Source organism: Strix aluco, chromosome 10, assembly GCF_031877795.1.
Source record: "Strix aluco isolate bStrAlu1 chromosome 10, bStrAlu1.hap1, whole genome shotgun sequence".
Classification (NCBI taxonomy): domain Eukaryota; kingdom Metazoa; phylum Chordata; class Aves; order Strigiformes; family Strigidae; genus Strix; species Strix aluco.
This window is the reverse complement of record NC_133940.1, coordinates 18,911,970-18,939,535: the sequence shown is the minus strand read 5'-3', so window position 1 is coordinate 18,939,535 and position 27,566 is coordinate 18,911,970. Positions and strand designations below refer to the sequence as shown.

Sequence of the window (27,566 nt, the reverse complement as noted above, 5' to 3'; positions counted from 1 at the left end):
GACTGGGACGTGTTTCAGAAGAAGGCAGGTCTTCAAGAGTCAGGGTTATAGCTGAATCAAAAGTGTATTGTAAAGTCATTGCTCAGTCAACTTAGAATTTAGGAGAGCATAACTCATTTTTAGAAGAATGCAGATTGCTGCACCCACAGGTTTAAGGAATGACTTTTACAGAAGCAGGCAAACTCCTGAGATCCTGTCATTAAAATAAGTATTTTTATTTCCTCTATTAAGAGAAATCTTCCTACATCAGCTGAAATCCATCTTGTAACTGGCAATTGATTAACACATTGATGAAGTATATTTCTTAAAGCCTGTTGAAATATTTTTTTCCTGTTGTACATCTTTATAGTATTACTCAAATGTACAAACTCAGCTCTTAGTAATGTAGGGCAAGCCCCAACTACAAAGCATAGCACCAGTGAAAGTCAGAAAAGGGAACAAGTAGGAAATAGCATGATGATCGTTGGGCTTAATCCTACACACCCTGTATTTCTCAAGCATTAGACTTAAGATGTTAGGTGTTAGCCAATATTTTTGCGTGCAACATGCCCAAACAGACTTTAAACAGGTTGAGCCCTCCCTGCAAGGTGAAACTGGGGCAAATGCTAGTTCTTTCCTACCACTGACTGATCTGCTATTAATCTATCCCAGCTTGGGTTTATTCTGGGAGGTGGCAGTGCCTGAGCGTGAGCAATGCAGTAGGAGAACTGTATTGTTTTGATTGAGAACCATGTTCTATTTTTCCTCACTTTGCATGTGGGCATAATCTTTATCACAGCAAATGTGATAATCTCCCTCACTGAGGGTAAACTGTGAATTTGTTGCACAACCTGGAAGAGTGAGAACAACTTGTGAAGGCAAGATGCCATGCTCTGGTCTCCTGCTGGAAGCAGGGAGCTTTCCAAAGCCCTGGCTTGCAGCATCCCTGTAAACTGAAATTACATACCAGAGAGTTCAGGCACTGATACCTGACAACTGTGTGCTCGAGGACCCAAATCTGCATCCAGCCATTACAGGCGTAGGGCCTTTATTCAGGTGAACCATGGATATTGGGACACACTTGACTTCCAGTGGCAGGAGCCCTGGGAAGAGGTGGCTTGTTGGGTGTTACGAGCTCTGCACACTCAGCAGTTGCTGAGTGGGAATTCAGGTATTTGTTTATAGGGCTTTGCTGTAGTGTCTCTGCAAGGACTGAAACAATAAATCATTCTTTGTAGCTCTTCAGTGGTGCTTCTATTCATCTTTTCACTAGACTGCTAACTGCAGATTCTTCATGTCATCAGATTTTTGGCTCTGGCAACTTAGCACTCCTTTATCCATGGTGAATCAAACACTGTTGATTTATGTCAAAGATGATGTATTTCCTTAGATTTTTTTTACCCCAAGGCAAAAGGCAGTGGTTGGCACAAATCCTGCTCTGTAAGCTTTTCCAAAGGGCAAACCCAACACAGCTCCTATTGAAAAGGATCACAAGGAGACACATGGGAATGGCCTGCTCAGTTCTCTGACTTTGGAAAGCCACTGTGCTTTTGTAAAGCTTTGAGCAGCATTACCTTCAGGTCTGGTCACATGGACTTACTTCTTCGTCAGTGGTATAAACTGTTGATAAATTATCTGGCAAAGACTTCTGTCCTCAACATGCCAGGGTCACCTCTGGCCAGAATCAGTCTCTCCCACTACCAGGGTGGCAGGGGACACTTTTCAAAGCAGGGCTCTGCCTTTCCAAGCAGAGCTGAGCTGGATTAGACAGACCACCCTCTCAAGAGGCTCTGTGTATCCTGTCCTCAACCTCCTCGACAGACCACAGTCCTGCAGCAGCTGCTGGAGGAAGGCGTCTTGCACAGTAATGCTTCACAGAGGGCAGAGCTGCAGAGTAGCTCATCTGTCTCCCCTGGAATACTGTGCCTCTGCTTTTCTTTTCACTGTTACCTAATGTGTGGATGCCCCTGGGCACGTACAGGGATTTCAACACTATCAAAAGAGGCTGGTTGCTTTTTCCCTAATCAAATTTCCTGTTGCAGAACAAACCCAAGAGCATCCACAAGCCAGATTATACCAGTGCAATATAACCTCTTCCTGATTTCACTGACCAGTAACCAAGAGATCCCAGTCAGTGCTGGGGAAGACCAACCAGCTGTACCTGCACCTCCCTGGAGAGCAGTCCTGCCAGCAATTCCTCCTTCAGCACTGTAATTTATAGCTGAACTGCCTGCATTTTCTCTCAGGATGGGAGGTCTGATTTCTCAGTGAAATCGGCTCCATCTCACCAGTGTCACTTCTGCCTGTAACTTCTTGGGGCAGTTTTTTCCATCTGTTGCGTTCCTGTCTGAAAGCAGTGGTTATCTGATCAGGACCTCGGTTAAAACGTATTTCATAGGAAATAACAATAGAGTGAAGCTATTCCTTGATGAGAAGGAGCCTCATGCAGTTTGAAGGGACCCAGGGGAAGCAAAGACCAAAATTTCCCATTGGATAAAAAGCTAAAGTGTTTTACTTTAATAAACTTGGGTTGTTTTTTTTTTTCTTGTTCCCACAAATGAAGTGGTCCAGCTGTCATCTGCCTGTGGAGACTTGCCCGTCCATAGCTGGGATGCTGAGCGTTCAGGGTGTGCTGAGCTGCAGCAGTCACTGTGTTGCAGGTGACAGGAGCTGGGAGACCCGCAACCTCCGAGACCAGCCAGGCTTTTCAAGGTTTTCCTGTCTGCTCACTGCAGAGCCCCTAGCCCAGACCTTAAACACCAGAGCCCACAGTGAGCCATTTGCTGCCTGGCTGCCAGGGGCTTGTCTGTGATGCTGTCCCTGTGTCGGGACCTCTGCATTACCAGCAGCCTTGGCTGGCTGGCAGCCAAGCGGGAGTCTGTCAGAAGTTAGCTGGAAACAGTGAATTTCCACAAAACACTTCACAGTAATCAGGGTTTTCTGATCCAATTGCATCTTGTGGCAGGAAAATCCCTAAAATGCTGGTGCGAGGCTGTTTACTGTAGCCCATGTGTGTAATGTATTTACTTTGCTATCTGGGAGGGGATCTTGAGCCAGATGCCTGCCGTGGGCAGTGAGCAGCAGTTGTCTTCCCTATTTCTTCATGTGCATCCTATACGCAAAACACTCTCAGGCTGGCTGTTCAGATGCAGCTGGTTGAAACTTACTCTCTAGAAACAGGAACATATGCAGGACTTCATCTTCTATTTTGCTGTTCCAGTTTTCTTTTTTTAGAGCTAGTAAATATTTTCATCTTGCACGCTACCTGGCTCAAAGGAAAATCCCAACACATTATGGTAAGCCGTAACTATGTGATCAGCATTAAATTTCAACAACTCACTCTCTGCTGCATTTAGCCAAATGGGGGTGGGAGAATTTGCTTCATATTATGATTTTATTTTGTTGTGTGTGTTCTTGAAACTCAATGTAGCTGTTCAGGTGGAGTGCAGAATATGGATTTATGCATACCAGCATTTCTATATAAATTTGAAAGAGTCTTCCAGCGCTTCTTTCTTTTTTACTGGCACTGATGTTTGTGTTCCTAAAGTAACTTTGGTTACATCTGCTCAGAGTTCAAGGTGATGCTTGAATTGCAGATTTTTAGATGGGCATGTTTATACTTTTTTTGCATGCGTGTTTATACCACTGTTGCTTGAACCAATATGTGTTCCACTCCTCTGAAATTCTTCCTGTGGTCATTCCTAACTTAAGTGTCTTCTCATATTTTTCCTTTTATGGGAAGATTTAAATGGCTTTTAACATAATTAACAGTACTTAGGCATGTCCTAAATCAGCATTGGCTTACTGACAAGAGCTGTCAGCAGATATCGTTCAGGGGCTGTCTGTTCCTGGCCAAGCAGTTATTCTGGTTTAATGCTTGCTCTGTTGTGGGACCTGTCAAATGATTTGCATCTGAAAAGGACAGATCCATTCAGCATTTTGGGGGTGTCATTTTTTTTTTTTTTTAAATAATTTCTTCTCGGTTTGTTCACCATCAGGCCAAACTTTGCACTTTTCATAAAACATCTGATGAAGCACCTTTCAACACCAGTAAGGTGTTTATGTGAGATATAAAGGCTTGGGCTGCTGTTTGCATTGGTGATCCCTGGCCACTGTACAGGACATAGAAGGCACAGGACACCAGGCCAGCACTGCCATCCCCTCCAAAGCCACCCCAAGCTCCAGAAAAAAAACATCTGCCCTCAGGGCAAATGCTATTTTATATCCCTCGAAGTTGCAGCTCAGGGTTCAAGGACTAGTCTGTGATAACACACTGGACCTTGCCCTTTCTCCAGTGTTTACCAGCTGCCCTGCTCATTCCCTGACTCGCACTCATCCCTCTGGATTTGACTGCCAGATTCTGCTCACGGCAGCAGAGGCAGGATCGGGCTCTGACTGCAAAGTGCCTCCAGGACTCACTGGCCGCATCGTGACAGGGGAAGGACCACTTCTCCCGGCCAGCCTCCTGGGGCTGCTTGGCTGTCTGGGCTCCCTGGGGGTTGCACCTTCCCCGCATGTGCTGGGGATGCAGCAGTGACAGAGGGAGTGATGGCTGCTCAGCCCCGGCAGATCCTGCTCTGGCCAGGGCAGCAGCCGTGCTGCCTCCCCACTGGAGATGAAGGCAGGACGCAAAAATGAAGTTAACAGATTGTCAGATCCCCCAGCACCCCAGGTTAGGGCATTCAGCTATACAGAATATCTGTCTTTTACACTTATTACTCCTACTGCACAGTGATCTCACCAGAGGGACCTCTGCCAACATCTCTGTAAGCGCTTGAGTACAAGACATTGGATGGAGTTGAACAGAGAAGAGAAACTTTGCTGTCCCAATGGCTCGGAGGCTTGCAGAGGAAAATTCAGTTTTAAAAAATGATGCAGAGAGGCAAAAGCCATGAGGTTATTCTTGTTTTAAGATGTCCTGAAAGCTGAGATGGAGCACTGGCTCCTTCCACTTGTTGGTCCTGGTACCAGCAGAGGCAGCTGGTCTCTGCACGTTGGGCATGCTGCTTTGCCCATCACAATTCTTACCCCCTCCATGCTCTTGGGGCTGATCTACAGTGTGCTGCACCGCTGCCAGGCTTGTTTTCCCAGTTACCGTGAGAGCACTTCATGTGAAATGTTTCTGCTTTCATAACAACTCCCTAGACCTCTTTTTTATTTGTCTATTTAATTTTGGAGCAACCTGAAAACAAGACTGGAAGTAATTACCACTGTCCTGTAAAACCTAGCTTGTTAAATTAGGAAGATTAAAACCCACAGGCAGAAAAAGAATCTACTTTTGGGGGCAAACGGTGCTGGGGAAAAAAACTGGCACGAGGCAGGGCAGGTGGTCAGTGGGGAGTGGGATGCTGGTGCGATGCCTGCCAGCAGCATCCTGCTGGAGGGAGGCTGAGCTGAGAGCTGGGCATTCATCACAGGCGAAATGATGAGCATGGCCCTGGTAAGGCTCAGCCATCCCAGGAGGAGACCCCCAAGGATGTGGTGGGGTGAGGTTTTTTTCCCCCTAGTATTTAGCACTGAAGTAGCTATTGAAAGCCTAGCTGCTGTCCATCATGTCGCTCTGGTGACAAAGCTGCCTTTATGGAAGTGCACCAGGCTCTCGGCAAGGTTTTCAACAGCAGGTTGGCAGCCAGCCTGGCCAGAGATTGCTGTGCTTGCCTCAGTAACTGTAGCTTGAGCTGGGTTCAGGATTGCACAAAGATTTAAGACCTGCACCATTCCAGGTAAATGCATTTTTGCATCTGGGCTCTAAGCCACGTGGTGGGAAGACTTCAGTCTTTCCTAAGACAGCCTCTGGGCTGGCTGCGGGACCCAGTATCCACTTGTGGGAGCTGATGGATTTGGTGGGAGGAAGCAAATGGAGGTTGTTTTGTAATTCTAAATTAACAACTCATGGTCACAGCCTGGTGCCCAGGAGGCTGCGGATGGCTCCTGCCTGACCTGTGGGACAGGCAGGAGAGGACAGTGTGGATGGGAGCAATTTATGTTTGGCTGTTTTCAGGTTCTCTGCTCCAGACAGGCTCATGGCTCAGTCTGACTGATACGAGGTGTTATTTATGTCTGTATTTGCCTGAGGAGCAGAAAGTGATTCTGGAGCAGTCCTGGGCTTCTCAGCACGGGGCCTCTGGGCAGCACAGGTCCAAGTCTGGAGACAGGGGACAACAGGAGGAAGAGGGGAAATGGCACCTTCCTGGGGACCAGGGATGCACAGATTTTCCCCATAAACCCTGCATCCCCCTGGCAGAGCCTGACGTAGCCATAGGACCCAGTTGCACCCAGTGTTTATGGTGTTGGGAGCGGCCAGGTCTGCCAACGGCAGCTGTGTAGCAGAGCTCTGTCTGCACACACACATGTAGGATGGTTCTTCATAGCCCCCCCAGCTCCTGCTGGGAGCTATGTCAGAGCCTTCCTGTTCTGGAGATAATTTTTAGCTTCTTTTGCATTTCTGTCTGGATGTATTTGTGGCCCATTTATTAGCAGTTGTTGACCTGCCAGCTTTGTGGCTTCATTTCAGTTCTTCCTGTAATGCCCTGGTGCATTTAGTATTTGGGCTCCAGCGTGCCAAGCTGTGCTCCTGATTCCCTTCCAGCTTGCCAGTCCCCAGCATCTCTGCAGCCCTCCCTGCGCCTCCCCAGCCCCTGGAGCCCATCTTCGCAGCAGGCTGGTTCCCAGATGCAGCTACGCATGTTGGTCAATGCTATCTAATTCCTCAGCCCACCTTGTATTTTTGCCTACAAAAATTTTATGTGCACTGGTGTGTCAGGCTAGAACCTAGTCATTGAGTTGTTTACTAAAAGCTGCCACTGTGCCACAATAAGAATGAAATTGTTCTTGCTGGCTCTGCTAACCTGCCAGCCCAAGCCCAGCTGCATGGGAGGGAGAGGCAGAGCAAAGGGCACATGCAGGTTGTGGAAAAAATGTTCGAGGAGCAGAAGATGACTCAGTGCAATGTGAAGACAGGAGCCAGAGGGTTGTGGATGCTTCGGTCAGGGTGTGCTCCCAAGGCAGGAGACATTCTCTGCACAGACACTCTTTCATCAGCAATTACAGGAAACCGAGATGATCAGGATGAGTAAGGGGTGCCTCCTACACATCAGGGAACCTGCGGCAGAGTAAGCTGAAAGGTAGAGGGAGGAGTGTGTGACTTTTGGCTTTCAGCTGGATGGACCTTTCTGCAAACAGAATTGATTACAGAAAGCAAAGATCTCAGTGGTCCAGCTCCACGGCAGCCACCTTGTTGGCTCACACAATACAGGCACATTCAAACAGCTGCTGTCCCTACTTTGAGATGTCGTCTAAGCCAGGATTAGACCCCAGCAGTAGCCATCAGGAAAGAAATAGGGAAAAGTGAGGTCTCCACTTAACACAAGAACAAATGTTGACACTGGGTATTGCTAGAGAGTCTAGATGCTTCCATCATTTCCTGAAGTCCCATCGAAGCCATGTTTAATTTATTACTTACTGCAAAGAAGGGATTTTTCTTGCAACACTCAGTCTGTGCCATTGCCCCATGCTCCTCTTCCTAGCACGTCTCCTCATGGTGACATCCCCTTTTTGGTGCAATCCATAATGCTGTGCTGGAGGCCACAAGTCTGTTTGGAATTGCTGAGTGTCTTATTCCGGTGCCTCAGAAAGAGCTTGTTTAATGCAAGTTATATAAAAGAGACTGGCTTCCCTGAAACATGAGGCAGTTAAGAGGCTTTTACAAGTCATTGATTTTTCATGCCACTGGCAATTTCAAAACCATCCCTTTGGATCAAATGAAACATGCTGTTCGATACCAAATGGTCTGTTCATAGCTGGAGCCTTTTAGTTTTTATTTTGTCGAATAGGAAGCTACTTCTAAACATGGAGCTGAATTGCAAACTTCAAAGCTTTTATTCTGAACAATCAGATCCTATTATTTTAATATAGGAAGGCAATGGACTGCTTGACAGAACCAATTTAGCACAACTGGGATGAATGTATCAAATATATTTTAACCAAAACCAATTTGGCCCATTTTTTGGACTTAGCTCCAGTAATGATCTTTGCCAGCCGCTTTGCCATTTGCAATGAGGTATTTCAGCAACGATGCTGCTCTTCCTTTATTTCCTCAAACAAAAGCGGATTTTTACAGAAGTGTTTTTTAATTTCTGCATGCACTTGCCCAGCATATCTGTCAGAGGCCAAGGACCCAGCCCAGGGGCTTCTCTGCTCTTTGAATTCTTATTCAGCCTGGAAGGACCTTTTCAAGTTTGCCTTCCCTGGGCTTTAGCTCTTTTATTAATCTTGGCCCTGTAGAGCAGCTCTGAGACCTGGCCAGGTTCCTGAAGGAGGAGGAAGCTCCTGCAAGATGTTTGTGAGCACATAGTGACTCCAGGAGTTACTCACCCGGCTGACAAATCCAAAAAAATCTCATTTGTGAGCAAACCAGACAAGTCAGTGGTGCTTCCAAATACAGTTGTAAGGGGGAAGGTAGCCACGCGAACAGGAAAATACCCCTGTGGCTTTGCTGGTTGTTGGACACAGGGGTGTCTTGCGGCTGATACCATGGGGCTCTGAGGAAAGGTGGGCGCAGGGCACGGCAGTGGCTGGCTGAGCCCAGCCAGCAGCTATGCCAGCCGTGGTGCTTGGGGACAGCTTGCTGCATGGGAGTTTGCCAGGGCACCCTCCCAGTTGCGTGCGGGGCTTGCTGGTGAGCCAGAGCGGGTATATTTTTATTACCTCCTTCCATGAGCTTGTCATCACCTCATGTTGCAGCTTAACCCCATTTGCAGAATAGTTAGTAAGATGCAAATCACCTGCCTGTCCCTGACCCTAGCTCAAGGCCATGAGGCTCTGATCCAGCATGTGCAGGCATCTGCCCTGTGTTTCCCACAGCTTGCTAGGGCACTGCTGACAGCTACAGCCATAAGGTCAGTACAAGGCAAGGCTGAGCACATGGCCCTTGCAGAGGTGTGCCCTGAGCAGTGCCTCCACTCAGCAATGCTGGAACAGGGCATGGATCCTCCCCAGCTTGCCCTCAGCCAACCTCCTCCTCCAGGACCAGCATGGGGATTGCATTAACACTGGTAGGAGGAGGAACGCAGCAGGAGCATAAGAGCACAACAGCACAAGGAGAGGAAAAGAAAAGCATCTGTAGTTTGCCAAGGGAGCTGGTTTGGGCAGGAGGATGGCGGGAGGAGGCTGGACGGGCAGGCACTTTTCAGCGCAGAGCTGCGCTCGCTGCTCCTCCCGGCCGCTCCAGCACTGCAGGCTGCGTCATGGAGCCCTATTGTAGCAAATCCCAAATATGCTTTTTTCCAACTTCATTTTCTCAGGAACTGACCCAGTTCTAGCACTTGGGAACTGGCATTCACCCTACTGGCAAATGTTTCTCATCTGTTTCAAATGATCTGTCCAGTATGACCTTTTCTGCTTAAGTAGCTTACACAATGAAAATACATGAATGTTAAATCCTAATCTTGCATAACTCTGAAAGCAGGGCCATGCATTTACCGCAGCAAGGGACTTTTTTCCCTGTCCTTTGCAGAAAGTAAGAAGGAAGCAGCAGCACTGTACAATTGCAGTGAAAGGAGAAATCACTCACATCACACTCCCCCACCCTGCCAAATTAACAGGGCGCTCAAGGCAACAGGGTGTCTACTACCCATTTCTGCTGCTCTTTGCTTTAGAAAGATAAAAAGCAAGGGTCTTCAACCACAGGCAAATCCCCCATGGCCTTCCGGGACTGTTTCCCAACCAACTGTCACTGCAAATAAGGACAGTGGTGGGTCATGGGCTTTCTGGTTCCCCACTTCAGAGCTCCCCTTGGCACCCATCAGGCTGAACTCATCTTCACAGTCCAAGTGCTCTTCCTTGCTCTCATCTCTGTTTTCAAAGCTGTGGTTTCACCCAGCATACAGCAGTTGGTGTCCGTTCTGGGAGGCAGTTGCTATAACCAGATGTATGGCATCATTTTTTAATCTTTAGCATAGCAAAAGTTTAAAAGGTTCTGAAAGTTTGCCTGCAACCACCTTGAAAATTCAAAAGTGCAAAGGATGGTCATGTTCTTTCCATTGGCACCTACCTTCACGGCATCTTATATGAGCCAGAGCCAAATAGCTATTCCGTGGTGGGAATGGCTTCACACCTGAAAAGTGACCGTGCCTCCCCCAGGTCTGCATGGCCAATGCAACAGGCTGGCAGCGCTGCCCTGCCTGAGCACATATCTACCTGCGTGCACACAGCGAGATGGAGAGGATAACTGACAGGTGGAAGGGGGTCTGGCCTTGTCTTTGCTGCTCCAAAACACCCTCAGTGACTCCAAGTGGGAAGCAATAGCACATTCATTGGGGCATCAATTCAGACAGTGATACTGTAAGTCTCGTACAGGTGCTTGGAGGGCAGTTTTCTTCCTAACAAGAAGTGCTCCTTCAGTTCCTGATGCTGTTTCTCATGTTCTTAGTATGTCTGAACTGATCTCAGCATGCTTAAATCTGGCCGTGGGAAGATCCAGCCTCAATCACAGCCCGTTGCTTGTTGGGGCACACACACCACAGCTCCACTCTTTCCAAAACACCCTTTATTGTCCCTCCTGGAGGGGAGTTGCTGCAACCAACTTCCCTTGACTCACGCAAGGCAACATGAAGATGACACCCATGTTTTATTACTGGCCATGACACTGGTTGATCCTTTAGCACAACAACAGGAATCATGAGATGTTTTTTCAACAAGGTGTACTCAGCACCAGAGCTCTCACCTGGGGCAAATCAGGTGTGGTTGAAGCACCCGCTCCTTGCAAAGGGTGCTCCAGGCTGAGGGCGAGGGAGGGCTTGCAGGGTGATGCAGGGAAAGAGGGATGAAGTAAATGGTGACAGGCAAGGCTATACAAGGATAATGTTGACCAGCTGCACTGGTGTGCCTAGCCGACAGAAGAGGAGCGAGGGGATGGATAATTTTATGTATTTCCTGCAGATCCCTGAGAGGCAGGAGCAGCTGGATTGACTCTGGAGCCATCAGAGCCAGCAAGCTCAGGGTGAGGCGCTGCGGTGGGTCACATCGGGGCTGGCCCTGGGGGACCACCGGCCACACTCGCGTGGGCCGAGGTGCTGAGTGGAGCCACGGCTCCCAGGTGCCAGGGATGGCTGTGTGCTGTCACCGCTGCAAGGGGCTCAGGCAGCAGCCAGCAGACAGCCTGCACTGATTATGTCATTTGGTTTTAATTTTAATGAACCATTTAAACATTTCAAACATACCTTTGACCTACTTGAGCACAGTTAGAGCAACAATTAACACCAACACCTCATAAATCCTGGCAATGTCCCCTCTGGTGCTAGCTTGGCAAAGCCTCTGATCATGTGGCAAGTGCCAAACATTACAGGGTGGCATCTGATCCCTGAAGAGAACAGGCGGAACTCTTTAAAAACTTCCAGATTTCTGCAAAATGCAAAGTTTTGAGCAGCCATAAGGCTGCTGAGGAGCTCAGCACTCCAGAGGCAGACAGGACCCCACACAATTAGAGGCCCAGGTAAGAACACTTTGCTGTTTTTCTGTGTAAGCCTTTGTTTATTTTCACTTGCCTTGTGAAACCATGTGAATATGTTAATTAACTGTACTGGAAATGGAAAAAAAGCTTCCTCTACTAACATTCATGCACAGTCCTTGGATGCTGTTACTCACCAGCTGTGAGTTATAGCTGCTGCTTTTCCCAGCTCTGTACGCCGGCTCTCCTTATCATTGCATCCTTGTACTGAATTATGAGACCTTTCTGAGGCAGAGACTTATGCATACAACCAGGTTCGTACTGACACAAGTTTTATGTTGTGTTCGATGTGTTAAGAAGTAATTCTGGTCATTTCTTCTGACTTCTCCATACGTTCTCATTTCACAGTGAAACAGAAAAATTACTGGTATTGATTATACTTATGTGATGGATTTGGGGGGATTTTATATTAATTTATATTGAAAATTAGCTCTTAAAATTCCTGTGTATTTTTAATTGCTGACATGTGTTGCCAGTTAGAATTTCTAGTTAATTTAAACTCTCCCCCCCGACCCTGCACAACCTGTCTTCTCTGACTACCTGGAGCCACTTCTTCAAATGATGGGGTTTTTGTAGTCCCCAGCTCTCATATTTCCCAAAGTCCCTGTGACTTGAAACTCTACCATTCAGCAGACTCCCAATTTCGTATTGTCGCCCTGTAGCCATGGGTGCTGAGGAGTAAGCAGCCATGCCAGACTATGACCTGGGAGTCCACTTTTATAACCAAGGCTGTGTGGACAATATAAAGCAAGTTTGTAATCTGAAAGGAGCTCAGTGATGCCTTGTGTGTTCGTGTAGCTGTCACCATGTTGTTACACAAGCAGAGTTCAAGCAGTGGCTTCAAGCTTTCAGAAAGATTGATATCTATATATTTACACCTATATGTATATCTAATCTATCTGATCAATCTCTCTCTCTCTCTCCCCCCATCTCTATCTAATCTATACTATACTTGTATCTATACATAAAAATTAAAGAAGATTTTTTTTTTTTTTAACCTGTAATCCATGTGCTTTCTGGCATGGGGAAGCTGGTGTGTCCATAGGGAGTGATTCTACCCACCTTCAGCATGAAATCTGAAGGAAGGAGAAGCCTCCCCTGGAAACTCTGCTCCTCTCTCCCTCTCAGTCCCCATCTTCCCTTCAGCAAACCTGCTCAGGAAGAGAAATTTGTACCCTTCAAAAATTATCATGACAACTAAGAAGCCTTCTCACAAGCATACCTACCATTTTTTTTTCTTTGGAGGGTGAATTAGAAAGGAAATTATCTCTCTGGGTTTTTTTTTTTTTTTAGTCACCAAATCCTGAAACAGGAAAGCCAAAAGCACTGGTGACAGCTGCATAAAATGTAGCTGTTTATTGGATAAGACAAGGCTCAGGCATTCTGTTTTGGGTTTTTTTTAAATGAAAATATCATTGGTCTGAGGTGCTTCCTATGGCAGGCAGGTCAGTCGCTTGGTTGTGTCACTCTTTCCACAGAAGATGTGTGGCAGACAGCTCGGTGACTGAAGTACAGGCTGACATGCCTTCAGAGAATGTGCTTAGCTAGCCAGAAGCTATTTCAAATGAAGCCAAAGTCATCCATGTGTTACCATCCCCAAAAGTTACAACTAAAAGTCCTCTGGGAAATGATTAATCAGACTTGGTAAACGAGTAAAAAGGCGCTTGTTGTCAGTGCTCACTCTGCAGAGGGAATGCCAGAGCCCCACCGGTGTGCTGAAGCCTTTCAACTCCGCTTTATTTCTCCAGCCTCCTTGCACGTGTGCCACAGGACTGCTTTTCTGACACCGCACCCCCTCCGGCCGGAACCCCTGACGTCTGATCTCTGAATGGCTCTCTGGTGGCTTTACGCTCTCTCCATGGCACTGGTGTGGGGCTGCGTGGCATCCTCCTCCTACCACACCACAGGTAAAGCCTGGCGTGCCATTTGTGTTGCTGCCTAACGCGTGCTTCTTGTTACCTCAGGCCCTTTATGAAGTTAATCCTTCAAATGAAGGTTTTCTTGTATGTGTTACAGCGAGTGGCTGATTTATTAACCTGTAATCAATTGTGTAAATATATTGTGTGTTTAGCGGATATTTTTCTGAGTAACTCCAAAAGGAGCAGAAACTGCCTTTGTTTGATTATTGTTTTATATAAAGTTATAAAATATAAGTACCACTTGGATACATAAATGCTTCTGAGCACAGTCCCAGCAGGACAAACCGTGCTAGGTGTAAGGAGGGCTTATTCATGACTGAAGAATAATACTTTCTGCTGAAAAAATATTGCTCTGCAAGCTATCATCCATGGCAATGACATTTCAAGCACCCTTTGCTTCAGGCCGTTGAACACCTCTTTGCTGCATCGCACCTGCCAGCCCCAGCTCTTTCGGCCTCCAGTACCTGGCACTTTGCACCCAAAAGCTTTCCTTCTTCAGAGAGATGGTGGCAGGTCTGGCCATCCCTGCTGCAGCTGGTGCACAGTGGAGAGGTGAAAACTAGTCCAGGAGAGAACTGAAAGGCTCCCTGTCCTGCCAGCCAGCACGCATGGAAAGCTGCCAGCAAACACGCTGCTGCCACACCAAGCAAAGCAGCATTGCCTTTAAAAGGGGCTTCTCAAAACACGAAAGCTGCCTGCACCTCTCTTACCAGCATGGAGAAGTGCAGACTTGGAAGATATGGGGGGGCATCTGGCAGGCTGCCATTTTTCCACTGACAAAATAGGTGGAAAATTGCAAAACTTCTTGCTGCTTGCACCACCTAAGGCACCGCATGGCGTGGGGTAAGGCTGTGGGAGGCAGCTGGGAATAAGCCAGTTCATCATCAAAACTGTGATGCTCGAGTGAGCGTGCACAGCGGGTGGCCCTGAGGGCTGTGGCCGCCTAGCCAGCACATTGCTACCTGACTCATCACCATGCAAATCAGGTAGAGAACTTGTTGGTTGGTTTGTTTTCAAGAAACATTCAGGAGAGGCTTTCCTTCAAGACTGGATAACAAAATGGAGTATTTCTAGTCCTGTGTTCTGTGTGAGACTGCTTTGTCATGTAATATTATGAAAATGAGAAACTGCAAGAGGCAGTGCGGACATTTAAAAAACAATCAAATCCCAGAACGTAAGCCCCATCCCAAAAAGAAGCTTTTCCAGTTCCTCTGCAATCCAGTCAAAATTTATTTTGCAAAAATTGCTGTTTACAGTTGCAATTGTTTTGAAAAAAATATCACTGTTTTGTTCAAGCTCAGGATGTAAACACATTTCAGAGCGCTATCCTTTCCAGTCAGAAATTCCGTTCTTGACCAATCTAATCCTCTCTTGACAGCTTATCACCAGGCTCACGTAAAAGCCTAGTAGCTTTTTGCTTCCTTGTTTGCATAGCTGAGAGGCTCAGCGTTTATCCACTCAGGAGGAGCTTCCAGAGCACAGGAGAGTCCAGCTCACCACCCTGCCAGCAGATCTCCTCGGCCAGCCTGTTATGGGAGTTACACATGCCAGCCACCGTAACAGGGTTCAACTCTAGGACATGGTACACTGGCAATGTGGAAGCCCTCCCTCGCACCGGCCCTGGCGCACTCTCAGCCTGGGCTGGCAGGGGACATTGAAACACCCCTTCACCTTCTCCCCGCTCCCTCCTCGGTGCAGCTATAAATGGCCTTTCTGGACTAGCCACTCCTTCATTTTTTAGCAGCTGCAGCTCTTCAAGTGCCATTCCTGCAGACTTGCTGGCCCCTGTGCTGTTTCTCCCTTTCCGGGACCCTTTGCATGTTTGTGAAGACCCAGGAGGTGGGTGAGATGCCCTCACCTCACCCCTGCTCCTACCTCTGATGCTCACCAAGAGCCCAGCTTGAGCACTCTTTGCACAGGCGGAGCTGCCCGTGCCCCTATTCCCCCTCCTCTGCCTGTGCTGGGAAATCTGTGTCTGTCATAGCATAGCAATATCAGACCCTTGCCTCCTGCAGGAACATGGGGCTGCTGAATACAAGATACTGCACGTGCAGGGCCATGCCTCACTGCCCCTGGAGCTGGAGCAAGCCCACCACCACCCTCTGAACCCAGGCTGCATTCATGGGACTCAAAGCTGCTGGGAGGGAGAATGTTTTACTTGTTAAACAGAAAAATACATAAAGTCTAATTTTTCTCCAAATTATTATAGTCTATTGTTTCTTGCCCCAGCACCTTCCTAAGTACATTGCCATGATATCCTACTTTGCCATTTAATGTAACAACAAATCTCCCATGGAGCTTTACATGCTGGAAGAATTGGGATCTTAAGACTGCTGCCTGTGGTGTGTTTCATTTGGGAGTTTCCTTAGAAGAAATAAATCCTCCAACGATGTTCTCTGCAAACTTTCCAAGGAGCACATTAAAGTTTGATTTATATCATTGTCTTCCACTGAAAGATATTTTCAGGGTCTGTTTTCATGATTAAAAAAAACAAAAAGAAAAAATGGTGTAAGTCCTGGTGAAGATCTGAAAAACGTGGCAGAGAAGCCAGTGACCTGGAGGCCAGACTCAAACACAGAAGTGGTGGCAATGCTGTGCAGACACTGCCGGGAGATGGGCTCCAAATCACCTTGAAAAAAGTGTATTATCCAGTGAATATGAAACCCAAATGGATAACCTCACCTCTAGACAGTGGAGAAAAATGACCTCAGAAGTTACAAAAATTAACTTCATTTGAACTAATGAAACTGAACAGCCAAACAGTTTTCAACATGTGAATGACAGCTCCATACAGAACTGGGCTTTTAGGAAGCCTGTCTTAGTACAGAATTAATCCATAATATATGCTGATTTATTAACATATGGCAGGACCTTACAATAGCTTAATAAAAGCCAGATTGACTGTAAAAGCACATTTTTATAAAGCTGATAGATGTCCAAAATAAGAATGATTTTAACTCTCTGCTTTTCTGCTTCTGTATGTTTTTTGTCTTGGTTTTTCATTAATCTTTAATATACTTGAAAGGAATATTTAAAGCAATGTGGGTGATTTGTGTCTGTTACAGTTAAGGAATATAAATTTCCCTGACAGCACGCTGTGATCTGTCATCCTATGCTGGTGTACCCACTGAACACAATGTTTGCAAGGATACTTGTCCTGACAGTGGGTAAATATCATGAGTTAAAAGTAAGCAACTATAGGACTTGAAAGGTCATCCCAGGACAATAGTTTTGCTTAAAACATCTTGAAAAAGAGTGTCAAAGATGTGGCATTCTTTGTGCCTTTTCAATGGTCCTTGAATGTTTTCTCTGAGCATCAGCAAAAACTGTTTTTTGGGGTGTGGGCAGGAGTAAAGCTTGTGCATGTTTGTTGAGAATAGGTTATTAAATAGCCAGGGCTGGACCTGGACCAGCAGTGCTTCCCTCCACATCCAGCAGCTGCGTTTATCATCCCATCAAATTTCACAACTTTTTTTTTTTTTAACTTTACATCCACACTCTGTTTTACTCACTGCTTTGTTTTCAATTTAGTTGCTCCCCCACAAGACCTTCAGATCACTGATCCTGGACTCTTAGGTTCTCTCGATATAGAGTGGAAACCCCCACCCAATGTACAAATGTTCAATGAATGCACAGTAAAATACAAGTTTGAATACCGCAACACTGGTGACAGAGACTGGAAGGTAAGACAAAGCACGGTTTAATCCTTTTAAATCCAGGCTATTGTTCTGCCTTTAGTTGCTGCATAGGTTTATGTTTGCATTTCAAGGAGGAGTGGTACCAACGCCGGGTTCCAGCTTTCCATGAAAAAGCCAGACTGTTCCAGTGGTTTCAATCTTTTGCCAAATGAGAATGTGTTTCGAAATGCAACAGCAGCAGCAGCCAGAGAAGGGCTATTTCTGTCAGAGGGTGTGGTGCTTGCTGCCAAAAATAATCCAATAATATCTAGTAACAGTGCTCATTGTAAAAGGCATACACTGTTTAGAAAGTCTTCACAGGGCTTGAACTGAAACTCAGTGTCAACAGATCCTTAGGGATGCAGAGTGGTGAATAAATAAAAGATTAAATTTCATTAATTATCCTAATGCTTTAACATTCTTTTTATCCAGCAGGGTGTTTCTAATTACCATTTACTTTTGCCTTTTAGATATGGTTGACTCTAACTCAGCTCTGTGATAAAATTGTCAGTCTTCTCTCATTGATGTGTAGCAGGGCAATAGCAGACAGGGACAGTACAGGAAGTGTTGTAGGAATATATTTTGGGAGTGCTTAGAAGATGAAAGCTGCTGCAGGGTTAGGAAGGTAAATAGAGTGGGGAGAGGAGACACTCAGCAATAGGCTGTTTGGTTGGTGCAAGATGCCGAAGAACACATGAAAAATATGCTGAGGATGTCCCCCAACAACCCTAAATACACATTGGTGTCCTGAAAGAAAGGGAGATTTTTTTGCACAATCCTAAAGCAGGAGTGCTAGAGAGCTTGCCAGCTCAAGAGACCAGGAAGAGGGAGAAGGAGTAGTCACATTGGGTTTGCAGTGCTGTGGACCCCAGCCTGTTGCTGTGAACGGTTTCTGCATGAGCTGCTCATCTGCCCCAGGCAGCAAAGCCAAGGCTGCCAGGCTGCGCTCAGCCACCCTGCAAATGGGTTTTGGCCCAGCCATCCCATGGGAGCCTGGAGAGCACAGTGCCTCCCACCCCATTTCAGCTATGGATTGCAATTGCGAGGTCATGGAAAGGGTCTCTTCAACCTGACATCGATCATGTCACACTCCCAGCCATGGAGCAGCATGCAGCTGTGCAGATTCTTCTGTGATGATTAACTGGCATTTAAAAAGCACAAAGGAAGAAAGAATTGCAGTTTAAAAAACATGTCAGAATGCCATAGTCACAAGAGATAAAAGTGTCTTACACAAGCAGATCTAAAAAGTAGAAAAAATCACCTCCAGTATCTTGCCAAAATCTTGACCCCAGATAAGGTCATGAAGAGTCAGTCTGAAAAACATTCATGGGACATCAGCGGAAGCAAGAGTCATCGATGTCTGTTAGAAACACATGTCTCAACACAGCTCTTACACTCCGGGACTGCTGACAAAAAGCCTGACTGTGGGCTGTGCCATTGCAGTTCCTGCTGTGGCACACGTGTGCATTTTACAGCACGCTACTTCTGTCCTGCTTGGGCTAACGTGACACTTACTCTCTCTCATCATTTGTTGTAAGTCTTGACAACTTATTTTGCCCTTGTGTAAAGCAAGGGGGAGTAAGTCTGAGGGAAAAAAAAAAAAAGAAAAACCTTCAAAGAGGGTGCTCAAAAGTCCTGCAAAGGGCTAAGCCTAGTGGCATGCGATGGTGAGCTCGTGCTGCGCTGCCTGGCTGCTGCTCCATCCTTGCAGGGTGTGGTTGTGCTTCCCATGGGAACCACCAGTTACAAGACTCGTTGTTTCTTGTGTTTCTGATTATCTCACTTGATGAACAAGTGCTTTTTGTCTGGATTTACTGTGGTATCCTTGTCAGAGCCTCCCTGGTGCTCCGGGCTGGTGAAGATCCCTTGAAACAAAGTCTGCTCTCTCTTGTTGTTGCTGGTGTCCTGTGGGGTGGAAGGACTGGGAGCCAGCGAGGCTGGGCAGAGCAGGTGGTACAAGAGTGCTGGAGAAGCAATGGGCTGGAGAAGCAGGACAGAAATGTAAAGAAACATTAGAGCACACAAATGATAGTACTCACAGCTAGAGCAATAATAGCTAATTCTGCAGCCCACTTAGCAACAAAAGAGTTGCTTATAAAATCTGTCTTTGAACCAGGTTATTTTTACTAGGAAGCTAAAATGCAGAGTTGGATTTGACCTCAGCAAGACTGCTGAAGTGAAGGTACAGACACTGCTCGAAGGACGGTGTACCGACAACGTGGAGGTGCAAAGTGACTGGATTTATGCTACCTTTCAGGTCCCATTGCAAGGTTAGGAGCAGCCTTTAGTACCTGGTGTAGTTTTGCACTTTGCATGAGACTGTTGCATGAACCACTGCTGGCCGGAGGGTTGCTGGATGGAAACCATTGCAGGGCTTGTTGAGATATAAGACACCAGGGCATCTCTGCTTCCACTGGCTGTGGTTGTGGTTACTGGATACTTGGGGCTCATTTCCCTCTGCTCATACCCCAGCTCTGCTGGGTTGCCCTGCATGAGCTTCACTGCTGAATGAAAAGGTCAGTTATACATCTTTCTGCTCTAAGTACAGTGAAGATTTTATAGGAAACAGAGCACTTGGCAGCAAAACTATCTAATAACGGTGACTGGCCTTCTTTTCTTTCCTTTTTTGTCTTTCAACAGCAGCACACAATTGTTCAAAGACATAAAATGGTATTTCTGCTGGGCCTGACTGGTACATTGCTAAAATAGTGGTTATTTCTTTCTCATTTGACAGGAAAACTGGAATCAGAGGTTCAGAATTTCCACTGCATCTATCATGACTGGGAATACCTCAAGTGCACTTGGCAACCAGGTCTTCTTGCTCCTCACGGTGTACATTATGGACTATATTATTGGTATGTATCAGCAAAATAGAAAAACATTCAGGCAGCAATCACGGGAACCTCTCAGGGTACTAAAATGCCACAGCAAATACGCTTTTATGACTGTCAATGCTATTACACGAACCACCTAGACTGAGCAGAAATAACGCTCCATGCAACATGTGCCTTCTGGCAAGGAAATACCAAATCACTTCTTCCTTAAAATGAGGCTCGTGCTGACCTTCTACAGGGAGTACCTTCTCCCATCCTTTCCCTTTTATTCACCCCTGTGGAGTGTTTTCTGCATGTTGTCCATCACGAAGCCTCATGCCTTCCCTTTGCTGGACATACCTGGATCATTCTGGCTACACATCTCCTTTGATCACAGTGCATATATCTCTATAGGATAGGATTCAGCAGGAGGTTACCAAGCTCAGTGAACCCTACACAAAGAGCAGGGCTTCTTGGCGACTAACAGTTTCTGCCTTCAAATATATTTTCATAGCCTTAGCACGTCTCATACAAGCAAATATGCCGCCAAACGGTTAGTAATAATGCATGTTTCTCAATTGTTTCTTTTATACTGCTGTCTAATGATTCTGTTCTGCAAGAAAAACAAAGCTAGACTTAAGTGTTTTTTGACAAAGTAAATGTTGTATTTGTGCTTAAATTCCCATGACACTATGGTAAGGATGACTAGTCAGGAAATCATTGGTTTTCATGCCTTTGGGCTATGTGTAGTAAACCGTAGCTGCTTTTTAAAAATAGTTTCCATATAGCTCTTGGAAATAGTCTTCAAAGCAGAAACACTGATTTAAAACCATTTTGCTAATTACAAAGATCTGCTTCAAAGAAACCATGGAAATTTCATGATTCTTTCCTAAAAAAAAAGAACCACAAAAAACCCCAACAAACCCACCCTTACTTAACTGCCTGTAACAAAACCAGGCATTTGGTTCTGAGTCCCATTGGGTAACGAGAGTGGGTGGGAACAGAGCCATGGCATCCTTTGATCTCTGAGTTAATTTTTATAGCACTGTCACATGAAGTTTTTCCTCCAAACATAATGTGCTATGCAGGGAGACTTTCATTAGGTGCAGAGTAAAGAGGCCAGATTCAGGCCTGTCTCAAGAGCACTAACCCAGCAGGAGTCTTAAAAGGTAATACAAAACACTACTTAGTATTTCCAGAATGGGACCAGCAGCTCAGCTTTGGGGAGCAGCCCCCAAAGACAGGAGGCAGTTGGAGAGGACAATGTTGTGGTTGCACATTAGCTAATAACCAGCAAATTCCTCCTTCACTCCCACCCCTGGGTTTCCATTGCGTTTCCATGTAGATGCATGGGATCTACCTGCAGTCAGCCATAGCAGCCCCTTAACACTCATTACATTCGTGGCATGTCACCTGCCACAAACCTCTTCATTTTGGCTTGGGAGGGGACCTTTCTGCAGCTCTGGAGTTGGTGACTGATGGTGCCCCATGGGATGATGGGTGTCTGTGTTAAGTAGGGGCCAGATCCTGCCCTGGCTCCACTCACACAGGGGCACCTCATGAGGCCTCTTGTGCTCCAGGAATGGACTGGAGGAGAGGCTGACACAGCCTACAAACCAACCTGGGAAGCCATCTGTGCATGTTAATTTGGTTTTCCCTCCTCCCCACACATTTCCCATGGAAGGAGTCCAGGTGACCAATGCATAACACTGTGCTTTGGATCACTTGCAAAAGGCAAAGGGCGGGTAGGATACAGGCAATACTCGAGGCTTAGGTCGAATCTTTAAAAAAAATGCCTTACCCAAGTAGTAACTGCCATTGCTTTGGTTTTTTTTTTTTTCTTTCTGTTTTCCTAATACACCCCTAGGTACGAGGGGCTGGGCCACGCAGCGCAGTGTGATGACTATATTCAGGATCATGGTATAAACATCGGCTGCATGTTGCAAAATCTGAGCCAGGCAGAATATAAGGATCTGAGCATTTGTGTCAATGGTTCGGCGGCAGCCACTCTGCTACGGCCGTTATACGTCACCCTTCGCCTTCACAACCTAGGTAACACTTGCAGGAAAGCAGCAGGGCTCTGGGGACCTGCACGGCCACCCAAGGCTCACCTCTGTCACAAGGGGGTTCAAACAAATGTGTGCTCTTGTAGATGGGTGGCTGTAATGTGTCTGTGTAGATTTCCCCCTGGAGAAGGGGCTGTGGCATGTGCCACACAGGACTTTAGTTTCCAGCAGTGTTTGCAGGTGAGCAACACCACTCAGCGCCCACCCCGGAGGGTCAGTGGGTGCCTCCAAGTGCTGCGCTTGGCAGCTGGACAGTTTGGGACATAAATGGTCTGCCAGGCAGATGGCAGAGCAGCTATGGGGTTTTTGGCTCGAGCAGCTATGGGTTTTTTAGCTCTGGCAGCACCGCCACAGAGGTGGCTTCATTTACTCCTGCTGGAATTGAAACCTCTGCTCTGCTCCTGCAAGCACAGAAGAGATCTTTGGACTTTGCTGTTCAAACCAAGCTAAGGGCTGGGGAGAATTGAGTGCAATGTGTGATGGGGTCTGCTAGAGCAAAGGTGGTTTTCAAACCCATCAGAGACAGGGAAAGGAAGCAAAGCACAGTATGATGTATAACCTGATACATGTACTCACTCTTTATTGTGGGCACTTACCATGCTGATGCATCTACCCATGTGTAAATGTCAGGGGATAAATAGCTAGTTCTCCAGTTGAGTCACGGGCTAATAAGCAAGATTCCTGGATTCAATTAGTGCTTTATGTGTGGCTTTGGGCACTTGACATAGACCAGAGCCTCTCCTGGGATGAGGCCAACACCGTTGCGGGCTCTCACTGCAGGGGCTGAGGCAGGCCTTGCAGCACAGGGAGCGCTGGCCGGCTGCACCAAGGGGAACATGCTGAGCACAATGCTCTCACCCCAGTGTTTCAAAACCCCTGCACTGCAGCTCAGAGCAAGGACCTAGCCCAGCCCACGTGTCAAGTTAAAATTTAAGAACCCACCCTCCAGCCTCAGTGCTATCCTGCTCCTGCAGCATCATGGCCGATAGCAACGGGAGCTCAGAAATCCCATCAGTGGGGAAAATGGGAAGAGATTGGTGGTGATTAACTGAAGCCTTTCCCACCAGGAGCTGCTTGATTGCATCTCTTGATTTTCTTTCTCTCTTTTTGTTCCCCCCACAAGCCAAGCCCTCACCCCCGAAGCACCTGGTGGTTTCCATGTCTGCGTCTGAGGAGCTCCACGTGGCATGGAGCCCCCCAGGTGGTGAAACGCCCCCCCAGTGCCTGGAGTACGAGGTTCAGCTGGCAGAAGATCAGGGAGAAGCCAAGGCTGCCTGGGCGGTAGGGACAACACACATTATGCCACTGGGAGGGGAAGGGGTGGGGGAACCCTTCTTGATGTCCAGCTATGGGGAGGCATACCAGAAAATTGGGGTTCGCACCAAGTTGCGGGTGGCATGTTAGCTACCGTGTGCACAGACTGTGCAGAGATGTTAGCTGCTGCTGGGGGAAAACGCTGACCGGCTGCTCCATTGCACATGTTCCTACTTAACACCCTGACCTACAGCTGCAGCATTTGCTTTAGCAGTAACAGATCCCAACGCAAGTCTCTGAGCGATTGCTTTCTCAGGCTTCCCGCCTGTTATCTCAGAAAGCTGTCATCACAGAAATTGAAAGGTTGTTGTGGTTTGTTTTCCTGAATACGGTGGCAATTTTTGGTTCAACGAAACTGTAATTCTGATCTCTCCAAACAAGTGGCCTGGGGGAAAACATGTCTTTTATGCGTGGTGCTTTTTCCTTGTGCGTTATCCAGGTGCAGTTCTGATAGCAAAAATGGCAAGAACCAATCAATCATAGGGAACATTTGACACGAGTCTTCTTAGCTAATTTAATGAAAGATTCCATAAATGAACAGGCATAAATGGCAACATGCATGATGGTGCCCACCAGAATGTATGTATTTTCAGTAGATTCATCTCCATAATAATCTTATTGGCATTAGCTGGTTCAAAACTATTATGAAAACATTTAAAACTGCCAAAGCATAATCCAAGGGTTTACAGAGCCTGGAGAGTTAGCCTCTGGCCATGACAGAGAGCTACTGGTGGTGGCACATAATTCCTTGACATTTGTTCTCTCTGTTTTGTTTCTCAGTCTATGTCAACCCAAATGGAAACCACTTTAACAATTTCCAGAGCAAATCAAAGCCGCATTTCATGTGTTCGTGTCAGGGGGAGAACAAATATTTTCTGTGCTGACCAGGGCTTTTGGAGTGAATGGACGCAGGAGTGTTTCTCTGGTATGGAACCCAAAGTAACCAGTGTTTCTTTTACATCCTTTATAAAGCCTGCTTGAGACTAGGCACTGATGGCTGCCATGGCCGTCTGCTGGTGTCCAGCACTGGAGGTGGGATCCTGGTTTAGTTACACCCTCAACCTACTCCAGCACAGCCATTCCTACAGCTTTGCCTCTCCAGTGCACTCAGCAGGCAAGCCCCAAAATATTAACGCTTCTGCACCAGCACCTTTCCCCACCGCACAGGGACAGTGGTGATGGAGGAGTGACTGCTTTGCAAGAGAGGGCACATGGTACTTGGAGTCTCTCTGCAGGGCATCCTCCTGGCTGCCCCACACCACAGATCAGCTCCTTTGAACCCCACAGGCTCTATAGGGCTGTCTCTGTGTGCACTGGCTCTGCTGCAAGATGCAGAAGGCAAGGAAGAGCCACATAGACGTGGCTACATATATATGCAGGATATATGTTATCCTGAAGGAGTATGTTGCTCTATACAGTAACATATACCTGGCATATATCCGAAGCAGATAAATAAATAAATAAATAAATAAATACATGTAAGGTAACAAACCTCAATGCACTGAGTTTGCATCTGAGCCCAAGCTTTGTAAGAGGTAATATGACCCATTCTGGAAACTAGCGTTTTGTTATTTGCTGTCATTTATCTTTGCAGTGTCCAGAAAAGAGGACAAGCAGCTATTTATCCTCATTCCAGTCATTCTGAGTTTGTCAAGTAGCCTCATAATATTTATGTTGATTGGCCAGTGCAAGAAAAGGTAAGCACAAAGGCAGCCTGTCCATGCAATGTGCTTTTATGTGGGTGTCTCAGACTAGTTATAAATGAAACAATGTATTAAATGCTAAAAGCCAAACATTAGTAGATGCTCTAAGATTGGACACCAAACAACAGTTTATTTTCAGGAAATAACCTTGTAAGTATGGCTGTTTCTGATATGAAATGCCTCACAACAACCCATAAACTCAGAGCAGAAACCCAAATCCTGCTCATACGAGCCTAGGCCGCTTCTCTTAAATGCAGCAAAGTTACTTGCATGTGCAGCAGCATAAATAATGTCATTATCTTGCCCCAAATTGATCAGGCAGCAGAGATTTGTGCTGGTTGTGTTAAAGTAGTGCCATTTTTACAGGCTAAGGCCTCAATGTCTTTGCACTCCCATCCCAGTTGTTTGCATTCATGTCAATGACGGCACATGGGGAAATCAGATGCAGTGGGTGAATTTGCCTGGATCCAAATTATTGGTACTGATGACATTTCTTCATGTCTGAAGGATCACTTAGAGGGAACTGATCCCCTGGTACTGATAACTATTATCTTTTTCTTATGGCCATATAGTGTAAGCAAGTGGGTAGCTTTTTGAATATGCCTTTCAATGCATAACTGGTGAGGGAGAAGTAGCTATAGAAATACCTTCATGTTGACCTCAGAGATGAACTAATACGTATTTGCTAGGTCAATGCATGGAGTCGGAGACACACACTCCATCTTTGTTTTGTATCTGCTTTTCAAATGTTTTGGTTCGTGAAATTTTAACAAAGTGTAGGTGCTAGCAAGAAAACTGTGGAAAGCAAATACTTCCCACATTGCCACTGGGATGCGACAATGTGTGACGGGGATGCTGTAGCATGTCCCCAGCTGTCTCTCGGTGCTGGGAATAAGTCTGTGCCCATTTCAGATCCCCAGCAGGAAAGCCATTGCATGAATCAGTGGGATGCTGACTCTGCGACTGCTGTACTGCTTGTGTTTGATGGATTGCTCTTAGAACATAATCCGAAGGACAGCCAAGAAGCCCTGAGCTTTCTATAGCCCACGTGGGTCTTCCCTACCTGCTGCCATTTACGAGGCTGGCTGTTGCAATTCAAGTTCTCAACGGGCCCAGGAAAACATTGGAGGAGTTTTAAACTGACTCTGGTGCAAGCTGTTTCTAACAGGACAAAGGAGAAAAAGGAGGCAGTGGAAACTGCCATGAATAAAGATAACACATTGCTCTGTGGGTTTGTTGGGTTTTTTTAAGGACTCTAGAAATCTGTCAACATGACACACACTGAAAGGCAGCACCTTACACACAATGCTAGGTACAAACACCTGCATCTAGCCACTGTACACCACCTTGCTCTCACCATGTCTTCCTGGTCCCCACTTAGCCTGCTGAGAGCATCTAAATGCTGAACGTGAGCTACTTGAGCTATTTATTTCATTAACTGATATGCCTTATCTGTTGCAAAGCTGAGGTGGGGAGGCCTTGAGAGAAACTTTTGCTGTAAGAAGGCATGATCACAGCTACTGCAAAGGACAGGTACTTCAGAGAAGTGAGGGTTACTCTGGCAAAGCCAGTGTGGGAACTTCTCTAGGAAGCGGGCAGTGGTACCAGAATTCAATGAAGCACCCAAGATGTCTCTCAACACCGTGTATTCAGCTGATGAAATTGCTGACTGATTTTTAAGGAATCATTCCCTATGATGATAATAAAAATTTTTAAAAATCGGTACTAGATGAGACACTGTCCTCCAAGCCCATTCTCGTTTTTTTTGGTCAAAGAACTAACCAACTCAGACCCAGAGATTTAGTGTGCTTTCATTTCATCTGAACAACCCAGAAAATGTATTTTCTTGCATGAGCATGTATTCAAAATGGGAATTTCTAGTGAACAGTGGAAGCTCAGAGAGAAAATCAAGTTTGCGTCAATCAGCTATGTAAAGAGCCATGCTAATCCAATCAGGCACAAAACAACACAGCAAGTGCTGTCTTACACATCCAACTGCAAAATTATTCAATATCAGCTGCTTCCACTGCTAAATGGGCAACAAGCCAATGTTATTTGGGGAGCAACCAGAGGAGAAAAGCACCAGAAAAAAGTGGTCTATGCACAGACTGGAGCAGAAATGAAGTTTCCTGGCTGTCATTTTGATGAGACAACCTCTGCCTCTACTGTCTCCTGGGGCTTCAGGCGAGCCAGCATTGGATGGCTTTACGTTTAAAAATACCCATAAGCATGCAATGGGCATTAAAAATTAGAACTGGAGAAGGGAACTAGACTTGCAAGCCACTGACTGATCTAACAGAGAAGGGGAAATTAACCATGAGAGAGGGAAGGAATCAGGAATAAAGCTGGCTTGGCCCCAAAGCAGGCCCCAGCCCCAGCTCAGGGAGACCTGGCCTGCAGACATCTCCAAAACACGCTCATCACAGCGATTCAAGGGAATGCACCGTCCATACAACAGGCCCGATGCAAGAGGCTCAGGACAGCATATCCTCTGTGCAATGGGAGAGATCAGCTCTTTGCTTGCTGCCCTCCTGCAAGCTGCAGAGTCCCCTTCCTTCCCTCTCTGGTGTCCAGCAGGATTTTTGCAGC

General features: G+C 46.5%; 1 protein-coding gene across 2 annotated transcripts; it reads left to right on the top strand.

Moving 5' to 3' along the window:
• Positions 1-3,134: 3,134 nt before the first annotated feature.
• On the top strand, positions 3,135-26,205 carry IL13RA2 (interleukin 13 receptor subunit alpha 2). 2 transcript variants are annotated; one of them, XM_074834642.1, is made up of 10 exons: positions 3,135-3,275; positions 13,234-13,392; positions 16,936-17,087; positions 19,198-19,351; positions 19,816-19,936; positions 21,762-21,946; positions 23,084-23,241; positions 24,055-24,199; positions 24,869-24,971; positions 25,890-26,205. In XM_074834642.1, exons 2-10 carry the CDS (start codon positions 13,314-13,316, stop codon positions 25,930-25,932), a joined length of 1,140 nt encoding a protein of 379 aa, XP_074690743.1. In that variant the 5' UTR covers positions 3,135-3,275; positions 13,234-13,313; the 3' UTR covers positions 25,933-26,205. The 2 variants fall into 2 exon arrangements, with proteins under 2 accessions (XP_074690743.1, XP_074690742.1); XM_074834641.1 differs by lacking the exon at positions 3,135-3,275 and adding an exon at positions 11,295-11,470.
• Positions 26,206-27,566: the final 1,361 nt, after the last annotated feature.